Source organism: Podarcis erhardii (genome assembly GCF_964252035.2).
Source record: "Podarcis erhardii genome assembly, chromosome: 11".
Taxonomy (NCBI): Eukaryota; Metazoa; Chordata; class Lepidosauria; order Squamata; family Lacertidae; genus Podarcis; species Podarcis erhardii.
The window spans coordinates 20,065,323-20,085,534 of NC_138501.1; the positions used below are offsets into that span (position 1 = coordinate 20,065,323).

Genomic DNA, 20,212 nt, shown 5'->3' on the forward strand with positions numbered 1-20,212 from the left:
ATAAGTTTGTAAAGGCAGAAAGAACCAGAGGTTGGTTCCAGGCTATTAGCCTTCTTGGATTTGGAAAATCTATGTCCCAGACCCGCATTAGCGAAGGACTTATTCAATGCTCATAAGCAAATAATTAGTCTAGAGTCTACTTCTGTAAACTGCATCTTTGCATTTTGATGCAAGAATGAATGAGAGTTTATTTTTAAAAGCTTGCATTTTAATGGTGCGTTATAATTAAGTATCCATGCCTCACTTTATAAACACAACCGCGGAATTTCACATAAAACAACAAAGAGTCTTGTGACACTTTAAAGACTAACACATTTTATCATGGTATAAGCTTTTGTGGCATATATAGACATGGATCGAAAGCAAGGGGTTAAATAGCAGCTGAACACCAAAATGCATTAGAAATTGTGCATGCAAATGACTCTTTACAGCAGTAGTATTTGGTGATATCACCAATTGCTGCTGTTGCGAAGGGTCATTTTCCTTATATGGAAGCTCTAATTCAGGCACAGGAAACCTGCAGACATGATTAGGTCCAACAGAGGCCCTAATTTGGCCTGTGAGGCCAAGCCACACCCTTACGTTATCCGTCTGTCAGGTTACAAAACAGCAGCTGCTGTGAGGAATGATGGGAAGCCAGAGGTCATTCTGTCTGGGCCTTCTTACTTCTGGACGGGAAGCTTAGACTCTGCTCCCCACCTCTGTGCATACAATAGTAATTGTAGTAAATTGAAATAACCAACAATTTATTGCTACTGAATGATACCTAAAAAATCTGCTACCTGAGACAGCTTTCTCCATCTGCCTAATGGTAGGGCCAGATGATTCCCTAGGTCACCAGACCAAGTACTGAATCAACTAATGGGGCCTGTAAGGCTGCCTAGGTGGTGCCTCAGGGATTCAGACTGCAGCTCCTTCAGTAGTCCTGCCTTGGTGGGTGAAAAAAGCAAAAAATGTATTGGAGCTTTGGACTCTGACTTCAGGAGCCCTTGTCTATCATTTTCAGCTAATTTGGTTAAGAGGGTCTAACCTGGTTCCAGGTCTGATAATCGCTCTCACAGAACACATTAGAAATGCTTCCCATGCCCAATGATCAAAGCTTAACCTCTTGTTCATTGCCGAAAAGAGAACCAATTATCTATCTGTATACACTATAAATTAAGGAACAGAGATCACACATGAAATTCACATCCCAAGTCTTCTCTGAAAAATCTGAACCAGTTCATCCCCTTCTTAAGTGTTCGGCAGAGATAATCCTCGCATCTAGAGGGCTGCTGCGATTTAGCATTACTGCTGTGAAATGTGTGTCTGCTACAAATGACAAATAGCTTAGAAATCTAATGCAAACAATTCAACATCCTGGATTAGTTCACTCTGCTTTAAAGCCATATTGGACATGTGCACATACACACACGCAGATACACAGTTTCCTTAGACATAACAGCATTATGCATATCAATTTTCAGGAAAAGAATCTTCATAAAAACAGACATCAGGACACGATGGGAATTATAATTTGCCTTTCTTTTATTTTAAACTGTATGAACAAGGTGGACAACGTGTAGCAAACAACATAGCTCGCAGCAGCCAAAATATCTAGGCAGGCTCAAAATCCTGATTAAAAATGAAGGTGTTTACCGGCCCCCATATGGATCTCTTAGGGAAGGAAGTCCCTGAGCAAGGGAGACTGCCACACAAAAGACTCTGTGAAACTTCTCAGTTTGGGGGCAGGATTATACAGAGGAAGTTGGTCCTTTAGGTAATCAAATTTGAAACCTATATATAAAGAAATTTTCCAGTAGCACCTTAGAGACCAACTAAGTTTGTTCTGGGTATAAACTTTCGTGTGCATGCCCACTTTTTAGCAAAACCTATAGAAAGAAATATTAGAAAGTTTTAACACACCTTTGTATTCCTTCATTTCTATGATTTGATCCTCTTAAGGGATTTATTTTTCTATACTTTATTAGTTTCAAAAAATTAAGAAATGAAAGCAGCCCAGAAACCCAAAGAAGCAAAACCAGTGCACCATGGGAAGAAAACTGCCCACAGAGGTAAGCAGTACAGTAGTATGATGCCTCGGCAAGAGGATATGACCAATCTATCTTTGCTAAGCAAAGTATATACATTTTAAAAACCTGTTAGTGTACTGCTTTTGACATCCGAACACATTCAGGCTGTGCTGACAATAGGACAAAAACAAGAGCGTTGGGTAGGCAGGAGAAGCTTCTGCCAATGGTAGAGGTGCCCTGATCTTCCATCCAAAATGTGTGTGGGTGTGAAACCAATTCCTAGTCCTAGGCATTGCCTGCTAAGTACTGATAAATGAGAGGTTGGAGTGTGCTTGCCCACATTCAACTTAATCTCCACCTTAAGGGCAGCTGCCAGCAGCTCTTCTTCCTTTTCCTTTGACACTGCTATCCCTGTAGATGGAGAGTTGAGACCAAAAAGCACCAGGGATTGTCACGAGAAGGGGGGGGGGGAGGAGAAAGAAGGGGGCGGGGTTGGCATAGGAAAATGGATTCCCATGTGTCTATGTGGAGTTCCCGGGGATAGGTGTATGTTTGTTGGTGGGGAAGGATAAAGAAGAGTTTGGATTTGATATCCCGCTTTATCACTACCCTAAGGAGTCTCAAAGCGGCTAACAATTTCCTTTCCCTTCCTCCCCCACAACAAACGCTTTGTGAGGTGAGTGAGGCTGAGAGACTTCAGATAAATGTGACTAGCCCAAGATCACCCAGCAGCTGCATGTGGAGGAATGGGGAAGCGAACCTGGTTCACCAGATTACGAGTCCACCACTCTTGACCACTACACCACACTGGTGTAGTGTTTCCTTATCTCTGTTCCATTCCCTCCACCACCTCTGGGTAGCTGTATGGAGAGGGCAGAGAAGGAGGCTTCTTTGCTAATGCTTTGTGGGTACAGGTGTGGGTGCAAAAATGCTTTAGGTGTACCCATGTGCGCTTCCATATTACATAAGGGTTGAACACAAATATGTGTAGGAACATGCTGTTCACAGTGGGTGATGGTGACAGTGCACACCCATCCCTTTGCTCCTTCCCACCATGTTTAGCTCTTTTTAAAATATTTAAAATATCGGATATTTTCCTGGCAAAAACATGTGACACGATTCATTTCATATATGGGGTACATATTGGTGTAAACAAGTATTTATGTCTGTAGAAAGATCTACAGATTGCATTACGCAAACACATTTCAGTTGCTCAAAATATAAAGCCCAGTAAATGTACGTTTTTGCATTATTGACTGAGAGAGGCAACACTTCAGCACGCATACTTGAAGCCATTAAGCTGATGCCAGAAAAAAATAACTCTGGGTGATCCAAGTGTTATATGTCATGTCCCCACTTGCATATTTTTCATATAAATGAACTGTGAATACTTGGTGATTCATTAATATCATTAGGAATTATGGGGCATTAGGAATTTCTTAATGAATATTAATGAACGGTATTTGTGGAGAAGATGATATATGCAGATAATAAGGTTGTAATTCTGTTCCTAACTGGGTTCTTTACATCTTTTGACTTGGCTATTGAGCATGCTATTGGTGTAGTTGAAGACTTTTTGTGTGTGTGCAAAAATCCTCCTATGAATGAATAATGCCCCCCCCCCCCCCGGTTCTGCTTTATGACTAACTCAATCAATTGCATCAGTGGAAATACGTTTAGTGTCTCGTAAACATTCATTTCTATACCATTGTTCTTTACTTGCAGAGTTCAGAATAATATATTTAATTTGTTTCAAAAAGGCCATAATATATTTCATCTTAGCTTGGCCAAATCTTACCTATGTACCTGTTAAAATGACATATGCATCAGTGTAGAAAATGCCAATATTTGCCTTAACTAACAAAGTAATAATATAAATAAATGAGAATCTGTCCTTGCAATACTTGCTGTGAAAATCATCTGTTGACTTTCACTCTTCTTTGACCCTAGTGGGCTTTATAATTCTCCCAGTGACCGCAACAGATCTCCAAAATTCCCTAATTCACGAAGAAGACATCCTTCAGGAGGGAGTGAAAATGAGCCCGGAGTGCCACTTAGACGAAGGTGAGAGTTTGGGTCTTCAATAAAATGTTCCAGTGCACCCTCTCTTCCTAGCAGGAGGTGCTGATGTCCAATGAACAGTGAACATTCCACTGCTACTGAGCATGCTCAATAGCCATTGAGCTATTTTTGGTTTCCCCATCCCAGTATTTTGTTGTTGTACTTCTGTAAAGCTCAGGCTTCTCCCAAGCCTGTTGATACAGCTCCTTGTGCATCAGCAAAGGGATAGTGGAACTGGGACAACGTAACATTTATCATAGCAGGACTGATGCAACAGTGAGAATTTGTCTATTATTCCGTAGCAAAATGTTCCCATTGTTTTCTGTTGTAATTTACTAAGACAAGTTTAATTGTTTTCTGAACATTGTTTTGTCTGCCTCCTTTCTAGATCACGGTCCCGTTGCAATACCAGCAGTGGTAGTGAATCAGAAAATTCAAACAGAGAACATCGGAAGAAGAGACATAGGTGAATGAGAAATTGTGCTAGCACTCGAAATAAATTGTATAACTTAGTGGTTTTCAACCATTTTGTTTCCACAGCTCTCTTGACCAACTACATTCTTTCTGCAACACCCCTGTGGGGCTCAGGAGCCCATTTATGTCACCCCTTGCCTACAGAGGCAGCAGCTCCTCACACCAATTCAAACACCCTCCCTTGGGGAGTGTTCCCTCAATCTCCTCTCCCCTCTCCTTGGGAGCCCTCTAGCCAACCGCTGCTGCTGCCCCTGGTCTCTGGGCTGCCCCCCCTGCCCCAAAGAGAGATGCCTCCTCCCACTGCCCCACAGGGGCCTGGGAAGGACCCCCCCAGCCAGCCCCAGAGGCACCATTCACCTGTGGAGCTGGTAGCCAGAGCTGCTGCAACAAACCTTTGGGAGGCAGAGATGTGAGAGGGCATCAGAGGAGGGAGGGAAGGAAAGAGGGACAGAGGCCAGTGTTGCCCAAGGCACCCCTGACTACCATTTAAGGCACTCCATGGTGCCATGGCACACTGGTTGAAAACCACTGGTCTAACTTAGGGTACACTTTGTTTAAATATAAATCTATATGGATCATTTTTGCCTTGCTAATCAATTTGTAGAAGCAGGTTTTCCCCCCTTAACAGTGTTAGTGAAAACTGGATTTCTTACTCCTGCCCTTCCAATACTTTAATATTTCACAAATAAACATGGAATATTGGGGTGTCACATTTTCTAGGTCCTAAACCCCTTAGAGCATTGGACAGCACCGGCTTCACATCCTTTCCTGTCTTCCTGGTAGACCAGAGGCGGCTTGCTCAGCCTAGGGGAACAGTGGCTAACCCAGCCCACCATTCTCCTTTGTCCTCTCTCAAGAGACAGTCTTGGCCTTTATTCCCTTTCCATGGTGGCTTCCTTTAGGTTCATAAGCCATCAGGAGGAGATTGAAAGCTTTCAGCCTCTCATCAGCACCACCCAGGCCTGTGCAGAGCTTGTCTGACACCCGGATCAGGAGTCTTGTTAGAATACAGTTCTTGGCATGTGTCGTGAACTGGCTGGATGCAGAGGACTGGTGGGAGGTACTGGCTGGGGAACCCCCAAGGGGATTGGTGGTGGAATGACGGTAAGTGATCAGAAGGATAAGAGAGGGCAGACTGGGAGGATAAGGTGTCAGAAGCTGGAGAGGCAACAGGGTTTAATGAGCAGGAAGAAGCTGGGGCAGAGAGCAGTTCAGACTCTGAGGCTGAAGCAGAGTCCTGAGAGGAGGGTAGCCAAGAGACAGAGTGGAGGAAGGCTGCTGAAGAAACCAGGGAGTTTCCCCCCTCCTGCTGCGACCACCTCTCCTCCCCTGTGGACTCCCAGAACACAAAGAGGAATGAAGAGGGAGGAGCAATGAGAGACAAGGCGAAGGAGCCTAAGACTCCTGGAGAAGGAACCAGGGGAGGAGCCTTAGAGAGCAGTGGGAAGGTGGAACCTTCAGTCCTTGCAACTGCTTCACTGGGGCAAGATCTACTGGGAAGAGTTGCTGTGATCATTAGACCTGCCCAGTTTTAGTTCCTTTGAATAAATAGTTAACTTCCTGGACATTGGGTGCTTTATTGTTTTATTGCTGACCTATGCCTGACTCCAGCTCCTGACAGCATGACAGCCTAAGCCTGGCAGGCCCCTGATGAGGCCCTCCAGCCAGCTGAGCCCTCTGAGGCCTAGGGCAAGTGTACCCAGCTGCACCCCACCCCGTGCACGGGCGTGACACCACCTGTGCCCAGATTCAGTCCATCCATTACGGGCTGAGCTGCTTATGAGCAAGGAGCCAGTCTAGCAACCTTGTCATCCCACGAGGCAAGAGCATAGGGCTTTTCACAAAAGCTGCTTTATGAAAAATATGCTTTTAGTTGTACAGAAAATTGCGACAGGCAGTATTTAATGAGCCCCACTAGTAGAAGTCCATGCAACGACTTCCATTAGCACAAGGCTTCCCCAGTCTCATTTGTGCCTCCCTTGCCCCCCCTAAATTTCATCTGGGGGTCAGCAGAACCCTCAGAACAGGAAGAGAGAAGGGATTGTTAGTCTGGCAAGCTGAAATGCTTGCATTAACTTTAACTTCGGTGATAATGGCAAGTTAAACAGCATGAATATGATTGTGTGTACACATGTATGCATATATGACAGAGGAATCAAATCAATGTCTTGTCTGTTACCTTATTTCTGGGGCACTGGGAACTACCAGTCAGAGTAGAGAATAGCATACTAGATAAATAGTCTGACCAACTCTAAGGCAGATTTTTTTTTATGTTGTTATGCATATAATATCTCCCACTGAAATCAATGGACTGGATTATGTCTCATAATGTTCTTTCTCTCACCTGCATGCATGAAAAAGCTTTTCACAAAGCTGAAGCTGAATGTACTTTCTCAGAAAGTGGTGAAAAAAATCACTAAAACGCTGATCCATCAGATATTCACTCTCAGCATTCACTCTTTCCTCAGGGTACGGCAGGAGAATGACATGGTTGATTCAGGTCCCCAGTGGGAAGCAGTGCAGAGGCGACAAAAAGAGAAAAACCAATCTGATCCCAACCACCGGCGATCCAGGCACAGATCTCGATCGTATGTTAATCCCGCTTGTTATTGTATTGTTATAATACATCTAAAATAATGACTTCTAACAAGGTTTTTACAGCTCTCTACTTTTGCATACGTGAAAGCTACATATTTTATTATCTATCCTCCCAAACAAGAGAAATGTATACATGCAGATACGTACGTGTTTACGTTCATTCATGCAGTTCCTACCTAACTACAAATGGCAGTTTCAAAATCTAGCATAGAGTCTGCAGAGCGGAGGAAGAGAGGTCTATAGTGGAAATGAATGTAAATACTGTCAGCTGCATAATACAATCAGTTCAGACTAAATGTGTTAGACCTATTAACTCTTATTGCAGGTACAATTCCGGCCAAAATGAAATGAGTCACAATGAAAAGCAGCTTGCTTTCAGGTTACTGTTGGGGTAACCAAACAACAAGTCTTATTTTCAGCCTTTTCCAGTTACTGTTTATTATGTGAGGTGCTTAAGTTGGATTGATCATACTTGACAAATCTAAGACAGTAACCTTAGATGAGATTAAAGGGGGCTCATAAAGACCCCCCCATTGCCCTGTCTACTTTAGATACATTTCCAAAAATAGATTACATGACTTATAGTTTATCTCCATGACTATAGTAGTTGTTTAAGAACTGCAGCACATGACTTTATGTAAATTTCCTACAAGACAGCCCTTTCTCCTAATGAAATACTTCTGTGGGGAAAATGTGAGAATCAGATCAATAACTGTGTTAAAAGTATGTATTTGCATCTTGAAGATGGCACAGAAATGCTGCCTTAACTCAATGCACATGCAGGCATAATTTAAACGGCATTTGCAAATCATCTCATTTGTATTGAGAGAGAGCATAAGCCAAAGTGGGAGACATCCCTTCATATTGCAAGACTAGAGTGCTTCAGATTTTCAGAATAATTAAGTATACCAAGTCTTGTACATTTTGAGAAAAACCTGCTCTGCCTCAGAACTGCTGTTCCGCAGGAAGGTTTTGTTTTTGTTTTAAATTTCCACTTAATTTTGTTGGATGAACTTGTTACTTAAAGGAAACGGCACAGGCTCCCTCTTGTGGTCAATTTGAATATTATAAATGAGTTTATAATTTGACAGCCTGATAACTAACTAGTTTTCCTGGCTTTTTCTTTGACTGAAAAAATTAATGTAATGCAATAGGAAAAAAACATTACAAAGTGGTACAATGAATGAAAAGACTATATAGGCCAGAGGTCAGCAAACTTTTTCAGCAGGGGGCTAGTCCACAGTCCCTCAGGCCTTGTAGGGGGCCGGACTATATTTTTGTGGGGGAAAGAACGAATTCCTATGCCCCACAAATAATCCAGAGATGTGTTTTAAATAAAAGGACACAATCTACTCATGTAAAAACACGCTGATTCCCAGACTGTCCGCGGGCTGGATTTAGAAGGCAATTGGGCCAGATCCGGCCCCCGGGCCTTAGTTTGCCTACCCATGATATAGGGAGTAAGAAAGCTGCTGTCCACGGCTTATTGCAGGGGTATTTTCTGTCCTGAATCCTTTTTAATTGGAGATGCCAGGGACTGAATCTGGGACTTTAGACATGGAGAGCATTTGCTCTGATAATGAACAGCTTCACCAATGTAAGTCAAAAGCCTCTGGTCTTCCAGATGTTGATGAACTATAGGTCTCATCATCCCTGCTACTTGGAGACGAAGTCTCAACGTCAGCTGGAAGGCCGATGATTCCCCCACCCATGCTCTAAACCAGGGTTTCCCAAACTTGGGTTTCCAAGCTGTTTGTGGACTACAATTCCCATCATCCCTGACTGCTGGCCCTCCTAGCTAGGGATGATGGGAGTTGTAGTCCCCTCAAAAAAAACAGCTAGATACCCAAGTTTGGGAAACCCCGCCTAAACTAACCCCATCCAGGTTTGTGGAGCTATGCCATAGAAAGTGATTGTGTGACACTGACTTAGATGAATGCTCATTGGCCTTAATCTGGAAAGCCACACACTTAGCAGTAAAAGTGCACCCTCTGTGCTACGCTTGCAGACTCTTAAGGGCTGGAGACCAGCAGCCTCTCGTTAGTGATGGATGTGGGGGGTAAGTGTGCCAAAGCCCCCCTCAAGCCCCACCCGCAGCAGCCAACCAGCATTGCTTCGTGCCTGTTTTGGTACAGCAGAGTGACCAAAATGAAAATCTTGCCTGTAGTTTCTCTTGCCCTGCTACACAAAATACATTTGAAAGAGACACCTGCTATCACTCTGACAATGAAAGCTGTCTTTAGCGTCATTTAAACACTTAAGTTTTAGATGCATTTTAAGAGAGTCAGGGTTAAGTTTATAAATGTTTGAATATACCTGGTCTTCTGATTTTAAATTGCTTAATTAGGGATATTACTGATCTGGTGTGGGTGTGTGGGTTTGTGTTTGGGATGCGTGTGTTGTGTTTTATCTGGGAATGGGGTGAGAAAGGTGAAAAGAAGTTTCTTTTTTACGACAACAGCCAACATAAAAAGCTCAGTGTTCTAGTGCTGTGGGGATCATTTCTAAGAGTTCAAGCAAAACATCTGTGTTGCCAAAGGGCTTTTTAGAATTAAGAATAGCTGTAAAAAAAATCCATAGTTAAAAGCACAAAACATTGCCTGGTTGCAAATCATAAATTCTTGCTGAATTATTAATAAAGGTGAAAATGCAAGCAAAAAAAAAAAAGGTAATACAGACACAACCAGCATATAGGAGCTGGTTAAAGTTTCTTTTAAAAAATAAATAAAATGAGAATAAAAAAAAGCCACACACATACCTCTCTCCTGATTAAATTCCAGTGCACCACAGATTTCTTTTAGAACCGCAGGCCTGCACAACTTGCAGCTCCCCATGCTGAATACAGACCACCAGCTGAGTATTTAGCTCATGTCTTTATAGTCCTGGGCAGGCAGAAAACTGTGAAGTTCACTGAACTACTGATGGTCTGCTGTACAAGCATTGTGCACTTCGGAATTGTGGCTCACAAGTTGTGCAGGGCTGCTTTGGGGTTTGAGGGAAGCTCCCTCATATCAGCTCTGATCCTAGTGGGATTCTTCAGCTGTTACTGTAGCTAAAAGAGCATTGCAAGTGGAGCAAAGTCAACCAGCCCGAAAATCACAATTATGAGTATAGCGTACAAGTTTTGTGCCAGTTGAGGCCATCTAGGGTTTTAAGTTTATGCACAAGTGTCTTTGAGTGCCCGAATACTCCCTAAGCAAGCCTACTGTTCATTTGAGCTACTCCCTGTACACATTAAAGGAGAAAGGAGTGATGTATGCAAGCATGCTCATTGGTGCTGCTGTACTAGCCATGTGGCTGGAATTAGAGCCTGGTCCCAGTCATCTGTTGCTTGCTCCCTTTGCAACAGCTGTCTTGGTGGGGATGGAGAACCTGCCACCTTCCAGAAGTTGTTGGACTTGACTCAGCTCCCATCAACCCTAGCGAGCATGGCCACTAATCAAGAATGATGGGAGTTGCAGTCCAGCAGCAGGTTCCTCATCCCTTGCTAAGAACAGGCCATTAGGAACTGGAGAGCAGCTACATTCTGTTTTTCAGTGGAGGCTTAATGGCAATATTTTATACTATGCAGGCCATGTCGAGTAGAACCTTGCCTCTGTTCTGCTACATCCTTACTGTGTCTATGCTAATTATTGTTGCTGGCAGCATGCTAACATGCAGCAAAGCCCAGTTTTCCTAAAACATAAAGCACAAACTTAACCATTTGTTCTTTTCACTCACATAAGGCTGGTTTGAAAGGGAAGGTGGGGCTTATAGCATGCATGCATGCATGCAGTATCATCACTGTCTCCAAATACAGATTTCTCAATATGGTTTCACTGTAAAAGTAGCAGAACTAAACAGCCCATTTATCATGAAAGACGCATGGGCTACATTGCAGAGCCACATGTAGGCTTATTTAGTGGAGTGAACAATGACTTATTCTATAATGATGATGATCATCATCATTGCATTTAAGCCACTGAGTGCAGATGAATGTGATGAACCTTCTTAGAATAATCAAAAGCTGAAGTTCATCTCCCCCCCCCCCGTGTCTTTCTTACAACCTATAATGCCCTCCAGATTTTGGATTACAGCCCCTATCATCCCTGTCCCTTGGCCACGCTGGCTGTGGTTGGGGGAATTTGAAATGGCCAACAACTAGTGGGCGCCATTTTGGCACCTCTGCTCTTATCCCTATGGCTGCTGTCAGTAGAAGGGCCCACCTGAATCAGTTTCATTTTTCATGAAGTACCAATATCACCTAATCTAGTGGATAGCATGGTCTGTGAGCATGCCAAGCACACTGAGCCTCAGGGCATTCCCTCCATGGTAGCTGGGACATAAACATTATCAAAGCCATTCTCTCCCCCTTCCCAGTGAATCATGGATTGCTTATGCACATTCCCTGGAGCCTTGAGTATTATAGATTCAGAAGGGCTTGCCAGTCCCTCGGGATATGTGTGGAGTACACAGCTGCTGCTGCTGCTTTGCATGAATGGGACCAAAAGGAAGAATAAAGCAATTCAACATTCAGGGCTGGAAGGTACTATTAACCCTTCCCCCAGTGTTAAGCAATGCATCAGGCGTCTGCCTTAGGGAAGGCAAAGGCACTGGGAGGGGGAAATGAATGAGGAGGAGCAGAAAGGTGAAAGACACAAACAGCATTAAAATAATCCATGGCATTGACAGCCTTGGGGTAGAGAGTGAGAAATGGGGTCATCAGTTTCTTGTGCTGGGTAGTCTTTGTATAAAGGTGGTATTATTACAATAGATACACACACACACTTTAGTTGACTGTCAGCTGAGATGTCACCATTAACCCTGCTCTCCAAAAAAACCCCATTTGTTTTCCAGCTAATAGAAAATGGGAGGGGAAAACAAAGCTGAAGTGGCTCCATTTTTATGAGCAGCTTAGTAAAACAGTTGCCTGGATGAAGACAAACTGTGGTTGAGACTCAAGCTACTTAGTCAGAATAGGACATTTCCATATTCAGCTAGGTTTTACTCAGAGTAAAACCACTGAAATTAATGGAACAAGCTTAGTCGTGTTTGTTAATTTCAGTGGCTGTACTCTGAACACCACCCCATGTCGTGAAAACATAAAGCTTATTTCTCTGCAGGAATGTTAGCTAGTTGCACCACCATTCTTAGTTCAGGGTTTTGTCTTTGCTCTAGGATTATGCATTTGATGAAATGACATATTTTTGTTTGCATTTATGTAGGAGAAGTCCAGATGTGCAAGCAAAGGAAGAATTGTGGAAACACATTCAGTAAGTATGTCTGCAGGGATGGAGAGCTTCCATGGAACAATGCAATCTATTTTTATGCATGTGGTTGTATAACTTCTTTTTTGTGTGCAATCCTTTTCTAGAAAGGAGCTTGTGGACCCATCTGGCATGTCTGAGGAACAATTAAGAGAGATTCCATATACTAAAATAGAGTAAGTTGTGTTTTGTTTTCTCCTAGAGAACAGGAGTGTTTCTATTTGTATATAGCTAAAGAAATCTAACTCTGAGATTTGTATTGGAAAGAATCATGCAAGTTTGGAGAGAGCTGCAAAGTACTGTCTTAAATAATGTGGCACAATCCACTGTGAACATTGCTCAGACCTTAAAGAGAAGTGAATTTCTGAGCTCTTTTTCATTTCAGCCAGGCGTATATGTGTTGTGTTGCCAATAAATTGTACTTTTAAGAATGCTTCTCCACTTGCAGCTTAGTTCTCTGCAGTCTGCCACTCCCTCACAAATTCCACCCCCAAGCAAGCCTTGATGGCAGAAGTGAGCCTCACTTTGAATGAAATGAACTTTATTATCGTCCCAGACCAGATTCACAAACTGTACCAAGCGAACACAAAGCACAACAGAATTAAGTCCAAATTAACAATCAAACTTAACAATAAACAATATGAATATGACAGCCATTAGAAATGTGGTTTAGGTCTTAGTCTCTAAAATATTATCTAGAGTTTGCATCTGAGGCCTTAGTCTTTGTAATAGCACAGCTTGTTCCCTGAGTTTTATGGCAGGCACGCAAAATTTGGCCACCCTTAGCGTGATCTCTGGATCCTTCTCCTCTATCAGGGATTTTAAGCATTGAGGTTCAGACCCACTTGGAATTTTCTGTATAACAGGGGTGGTAAAGACCGAGCGTATATCCTCATAAAAACAACATCATAGCAAGACATGAGAGACAGTTTCCACCTCTATTCAGGCTGCAGGGGCAGACTCGCTCTGCATATGGTTTACCTACATATCACTTTGAAAGAAAATCACCTTAGGGAGCAGACCATAACAAGGTAAACAACAGACAGAGCAAAGGGGTTTCACATTCCTTACCCATCACAGACCTTGTGCTGTTTACATCAAAACCCACCACCCTCCCCACCTTGTGCAGTTGGGACCGACCTGGATTTACACAGAGAACTTACACCATCCTGTCTAGTTTGGCTCTCAGTGGCATCCCCTATGCTCCCGTCAAGTTTGCTGAACAGCACACAGAATAATGCTGAAAATCTAGAGCAGCTTTGGGGAAAATTCAGCCCAAGCTACCTTCACTTATAAAGTCTCCCTTTAATATTTACTCTTCCTCTGATCCCCTAAAGTGACTGGTTGACCCCCTTGACCCTTCTTCCTCAGCACACAGCCATCAGTTGCCAGAGAACATTTGCTCCTTTCAGATCAAACACCCGTTTCGTTCTCGTAATTAGCCCATTTGGGACTTCCATGTAGAGATGCGAGCAAGTGCTTCTGACAAGTGTGGGATCATGTTTGACATCACAATGCAATTCTGTCACATCACTGAGAATGAAATAAACAAACAGTGGTAAACTTCTGCAGGTAGGACACGGAACATAAAACTCTTCTTCAAAAACACTTGCACTCACATAATGTTCTTAGCCAAATCATACATTATTATTTTTAATAACATGGCTTTCCTAATATGTCTGCCTTGCCAGTTTGCTGCCTTCTAAGCAGCCCAGTTTTACCACCATCACCTTACATTTCATAGTACATTGAGGCTGAGAGAATCGTAACTTGCCTCTGGCCTTCAAGTGAGATTGTGTCTGTCGCAAAGGAAAAAATACATGTGAACACGTGTACACAATATTCATTAAGTAGCTGCCTTAAATCCACTCTGATTACAGGTGCATAGTAACCCATAATCCATCACGATGGCATTTTGAAAAATTTACATTTGTATGTAACCAAATTTATATACCACTTACTGGAACAAAAGACCTCTGTGCAGTTTACGATCCTTTACAATAGTCAGTAAACATACCAATTAAGAAATAAAAAAGCTACATAAACATTTATGAAACAGAAAATAAAAACAGTAATTTTAAAACACTTACACTTACTAAAAGCACATGTCAAAATTACATTCCTAGGTAGGCATCCAAAGTTTTTAGCATGCACCAAAAATAATACAGGGAATTTCAACATGCAGGTGACTCAAAACAAAAAAAAATTCCTTCCAGTAGCACCTTAAAGACCAACTAAGTCAGTTCTTGGTATGAGCTTTCGTGTGCATGCACACTTCTTCAGATACACTGAAACAGAAGTTTCCAGACCTTTCTATATAGTGAGAAGGTGGGGAGGGGTATTACTCAGAAGGGTGGTAGGAATGGGTGATTGGCAGATAGCTGTGATGAGCCTGTTGACGACTCTTAACGACTGCAATAGGTCTTACAGGAGGAAGCAAGGGGTGAAAAGGTGAAAAATGGCTTTGTCATGTATAATGAGATAAGAATCCAATGTCTTTGTTCAGGCCAGGTTTTTCCATGGTTTTAAGTTTGGTGATAAGTTGTAATTCAGCAGCTTCTCTTTCCAGTCTATTTCTGAAATTCCTTTGTAGTAAAACAGCTACTTTGAGATCTTGTATAGAATGTCCTGGGAGATTGAAGTGTTCTCCTACTGGTTTCTCTGTCTTGTGATTCCTGATGTCCGATTTATGTCCGTTTATTCTTTGGCGTAAGGTCTGGCCTGTTTGTCCAATATAGAGAGCTGAAGGACACTGTTGGCATTTTATGGCATACACAATGTTAGACGATGAGCAATTAAATAGTCCCGAAATGGTATGTGTGATGTTGTTGGGGCCAGTAATGGTGTTGTCCGGGTGTATGTGGCAGCAAAGTTGGCATCTGGGTTTATTACAGGCTCTGGTGCCAGTGTCTGTGTTAGGTCTGGTTGTAGTATTATTGTGGGTTAGGAGTTGTTTAAGACTGGGTGGCTGTCTGTAGGCAATGAAAGGTCTTCCTCCCAGAGCTTGAGAAAGAGAACTGTCATTGTCCAGGAGAGGTTGTAGATCTCTGATGATGCGTTGTACTGTTTTAACTTGGGAGCTGTATGTGATGACTAGAGGTGTTCTGTTATTTTCTTTTTTGGGTCTGTCTTGCAGCAAGTTCTCTCTGGGTATCAGTCTGGCTCTGTTGATCTGTTGTCTAACTTCATCTGTTGGGTATTTTAGTTCTAAAAAGGTTTGCTGTAGATCTCTTAGGTGAGAGTCTCTGTCTGTAGAATTGGAACAGATGCGGCTGTAACGTAGTGCCTGGCTATATACAATGGACTGTTTGGTATGTTTGGGATGGTAGCTAGAGGCATGTAGATATGTTTGTCGGTCAGTTGGTTTACGGTATAAGGTGGTGTCTATGTGCCCATCCTGTATTTTTATAGTAGTGTCCAGAAAATGTATTTCTTGCATAGATTGATTCATTGTTAGGTTGATTGTGGGGTGAAAATCATTGAATTTCTGGTGGAAGGTGTTCAGGGTCTGTTGACCATGTGTCCAGATGATAAAAATATCGTCAATGTATCGCAGGTACAAGAGAGGTTTGAGTGGGTAAGAGTTTAGGAAACGTTGTTCTAAATCTGCCATGAAGATGTTGGCATACTGTGGGGCCATGCGGGTGCCCATTGCTGTGCCGCTGATCTGAAGGAACAGGTCATCACCGAATTTGAAGTTGTTGTGGGTAAGGACAAATTGGCAGAGTTTGGTGGCAAAGTCCGCTGTGGTTTTATCTGAAATGGTGTTCCTTATAGCTTGTAAACCATCGTTGTGTGGGATATTGGTATACAGGGATTCCACATCCATAGTAGCTAGTATAGTATTGTTGGGAAGATTATTTAAAGATTGTATTTTCCTCAGAAAATCTGTGGTGTCACGTACATAGCTGGGAGCACTGATGGCATATGGTTTCTTGTCAGTGCAGGAGGAACATCATGTGGCACTTACAAGTTAGTTTGAGGACACATGGGTTGAGGAGATCCTTCAGGTAAACAGGTCCCAACCAGTTGAAGGCTTTATACATAAATCATATTGAATTTGGCCTAGTGACAAATCGGAAGCCAGTCCCAATCTATGTTGAGGGTATTAAATATTGACAAACAGTGCTATTTTTCTAGAAAAAGAGGAGCCGGAACTCACCATGTACACATCCCTTGTTCTCTTAGAATGGCAATGGAGCCCGCCTGAGAGGTGCCGGAACCGAGTTCCGTGAGTTCCAGCTGAAGAAAAGCCATGCTGACGGGTTCTGTCAGAAATCATGTTGCAGCACTCTGTACTAACTACTTTCCAGACCAAATACAAAGGATGCACACAGAGTGTATTGCAGTAATCCACTCCTTGTCATCAATGTCTGAACCATAGTCAAACAACCCCAACTCACACCTACCTAAGCCTGTGTGTGTACACACGCCCCAATATATTACAAAATAAGTTTGCTCGCATTACTTACAATTAAGCAACTTAACCCAAAGGAAACTGTGTACACCACCTTGAGTTGCTTGGAGGAAAGGTGGAATACAAATGAAACATATCTCTTTCCTAAGAAGTCAGAGGATAAGGATGGGCTACTTGGATGGGCTACAGAGGGAAGGAAAAATTGAATATAGGGCAAGATAATTGCTGGCAACATTTGCTCACCAATGCTAATATTACTAATTGGTAGCATTTCTTATTCGGTGTGGATCTGTTAGTTGTGGGGTTTTTTTTTATTCTCAGCGCTGAGGCTACTGTATGGAGGGGAAATTCTGTTTGATAATTTTATCAATTTCCTGTACATTCTTAATATAAATCAGGGTTTCCCAAACTTGGGTCCCCAGCTGTTTTGGATTGCAGCTCCCAGCATTGCTGACCACTGGTGATAACAGTTCCCATAACTTGAAAAATTCCACTTGACAGTTGACACCACACAGCTTAGCTTAGTTGGTTAGAGCATGATGCTGAAAATGCCAAGGTTGCAGGTTCAAGCCCCATATGGGACAGCTTTATATTTCTGCAAGGGGTTAAACTAGATCAGGGTTTCCCAACCATGGGTCTTCAGTCGTTTTTGGACTACATTTCCCATCATCCCTGACCACTGGTCCTGCTAGCTAGGGATGATGGGAGTTGTAGTCCAAAAAACAGCTGGAGACCCATGTTTGGGAAACCCCGATGCAAATGAACTTAATCGTGGAGCTTAAACAACTTTCCAGGGTTGTCAACTTTTGTATTCTTTTCGATGAGAATACCTTGCGATACTAATCTGCTCCTGGAAATGTTAATTCCACTTTAGGACTCAAGGCGACCCTGTTCGCATCAGACATTCCCACTCCCCTCGAAGTTATCGCCAGTATCGACGGTCGCAGTGCTCTGACGGAGAGAGATCTGTTCTGTCAGAAGTTAAGTAGGTCAAGTATTTAATTTGCCAGTGGTTTAATGATAAATGCTACCTATCCTAACTCCAACTCCAATTTAACGAAATTATTGTGCGGCAACTTGTTAAAATATTTTATGTTCCCTGCCTGACTCCTCAGGAAGAAAAGTTGAGTGGGAGAGATCAGTGGTTTGCACCTTGGACTGTTACTTAACTCCTCATTCTGCTTAGATTCTTCTACACCTGGCCTGTTCAACAGGTCAATTGTGATCTACTGGTTGATCGCGGGACGCCCAAGGTCGATCCAGGTTGACCTTGTGATCCTGAACGATTGACCAAAAAAAGCTCAACAACTTTTGTAAATCCAATGGGTAGATCACTGCCATTTTTTTAAAAGTGGGAGTAGATCGCAGTCTCTAGGGAATTGGACATGCCTGTTCTACACCATTGCCAACAGGATGTTGGACCTTCCTGCATATCCAGAAGCACAATACACTTGTATCAGAAGTGCTATCCTGTTAGAGCAAAGGGCAGGGCAGTATATGAAAACACTTGGTCTCTTCCTACTCCTCCTTTATTGTTTAAAGGAAAAGAGGTCACTCCTCACTTGTATCATAATATGGGAAGCAACCCTTGGAACACAGGACCGTAAATCAGCAGTTAAACCTTAAGAAACACTTAAGGACATTTCAAAGTTAGAATTGAATTCTATCCTATCCTGGGGGGTCTAACAAAGATCGTTCTTCTTGTTTGGGTTCCAGCTGGGCTATAGGAGAAACAGTCAGCTATATATCCCCTTGAGTTGTATTTATTACTGAGAGAAAAGCACTGATAGGATGCCTGTTCATGTGCAGATAACTTTTTAACCCCAAAACTTTTCTTAACGTGCAAGCGTCATACATCTTGCCATTTGTTTTTTCAGTTCAAAAACAGACCTTGTACCTCCATTACCTGTAACCCGTTCCTCAGATGCTCAGTGCCCCACCATTGCAGTATCTCACCAGGTTGGTAATTTGAGTATTTTAAGTTGCATATTTAGGGGTAGTGGCAGGACAAGGAGACTTATGCAGCTTCCAAATCTATTTCAGCTTAGGTCATGTGACCTAGGACCCGGGCCTTAAAACTTGGACCTACATTCAGCTGCTGGCAGTAACCTGTCCCATACAGTCCTGAATGGAGCTTAGAATAGGAGTAACATACACAAGTGAAAGTTACACTGGCTTCCTATAGTTAGAATTGTTGTGTCTGACTCTAGTTAGTGCTTTGGAAGTTGAACATTTCGGAAGTCGAACCGACTTCCGGAACGGATTCTGTTCAACTTCCGAGGTACGACTGTAGTACCGTATTTTTCCGTGTATAAGACACTACCCCTTGTATGAGAAAACCCCTATTTTTTTGAACCCAAAATTAAGAAATCGAGGCAGAGCCAGAGTCCAGGCCGCCCATGTCAGAGCCTGAACCCAAGCTCAGGCCCTCCCACACCAGAGTCAGAGCCACAACCAGAGCCCCTGTGCATTCACCATCCATGTATAAGATGTTTTCCAATTTTTGACTAAATTTTAAAAGCAAAAAGCATTGTCTTATATATGGAAAAATACAGTAATTCCTTTTGCAGAACTGTAACCAGAACACAGAACGTGACTTAATTCTCATCGGTTGTGCATTGAACTTTTAGTAATGCATTTTCTTTCTCTTCAGAGGCGAAATGGATCTAAAGACAGCCTAATAGAAGAAAAGGCACAGGCACCCATCAACAACCTAGATGGAAAGCACAGTGCAAAGACAATAAAAATTGTACAAGCTTCACGACTTAAGACAGACACTTGATTCTTCTAGCAAAGGACTGTGAGAGGATGCTGCTCCTTGGCATTTTCAAATGGTACAGAAGTCCAACTACACTTAAACTGCACAGATGGGATTTTTGACCTAAATTAAAGCAAAGATTTAAACTATGAAATATTTCTTGAGGACGAGGCAAATTGCTCTGAAGGATAACACCAATAAGATCAGAGGATTGAACAAAACAGCTGTTGGCTTACTGGAAGATCTATGAAAATAAAGGCTTTAGATAATAATTGCTCCAGTTCCAAAAACCAGTTACAGCCGATTGTTAACCATGGACAATGCCCTGGGTGACTTGATTCAAAAAATGGAAGTATCAGCAAAAAAGCAATGTACTTGCCAAATGTGCAATAGTAAATGTTTTCTGAATTGAAGAGTAAGGACTGTAATTCATATGCCCATACTTGCCTAGCAATCTCATTCTTATTCACAGCAATGTTGATTATTTTATCAGAACTTTATACAGTGAATTCTACATCCTGCTTGGTTACACAAAAGCAGACTGTCTTGTATGCAGCCTAAAATTAGGTCCTTAAGATTCATGCTATTGTTGCCGATGTTTTTAGGATCTTTTACTGTGGTACTGTGGACGCGGTTGCCGTATGGG

At 42.5% G+C, this 20,212-nt stretch overlaps 1 protein-coding gene and 1 long non-coding RNA gene across 4 annotated transcripts in view; one reads left to right on the forward strand and one right to left on the reverse strand.

The window, feature by feature from the left end:
• EPB41L4A (erythrocyte membrane protein band 4.1 like 4A) overlaps positions 1-19,979 on the forward strand; it is a gene marked incomplete at its 3' end in the record, with an annotated part of 98,032 nt that extends 78,053 nt beyond the window's left edge. For 2 of the 3 annotated variants that reach the window (XM_081880442.1, XM_081880443.1), the window contains exons 15-23: positions 1,971-2,054; positions 3,963-4,076; positions 4,462-4,539; positions 7,016-7,135; positions 12,350-12,397; positions 12,499-12,567; positions 17,683-17,793; positions 18,686-18,767; positions 19,462-19,979. In XM_081880442.1, the coding sequence (XP_081736568.1) occupies positions 1,971-2,054; positions 3,963-4,076; positions 4,462-4,539; positions 7,016-7,135; positions 12,350-12,397; positions 12,499-12,567; positions 17,683-17,793; positions 18,686-18,767; positions 19,462-19,590 (835 nt within the window). Of the gene's footprint in view, positions 1-1,970; positions 2,055-3,962; positions 4,077-4,461; positions 4,540-7,015; positions 7,136-12,349; positions 12,398-12,498; positions 12,568-17,682; positions 18,023-18,071; positions 18,768-19,461 lie in introns of all 3 variants that reach the window. The other variant, XR_014161106.1, reaches the window with a different exon arrangement.
• Positions 1-20,212, reverse strand: part of LOC309352253 — a 248,763-nt gene that overhangs the window by 129,456 nt on the left and 99,095 nt on the right. The gene's annotated exons all lie outside the window — the stretch shown is intronic.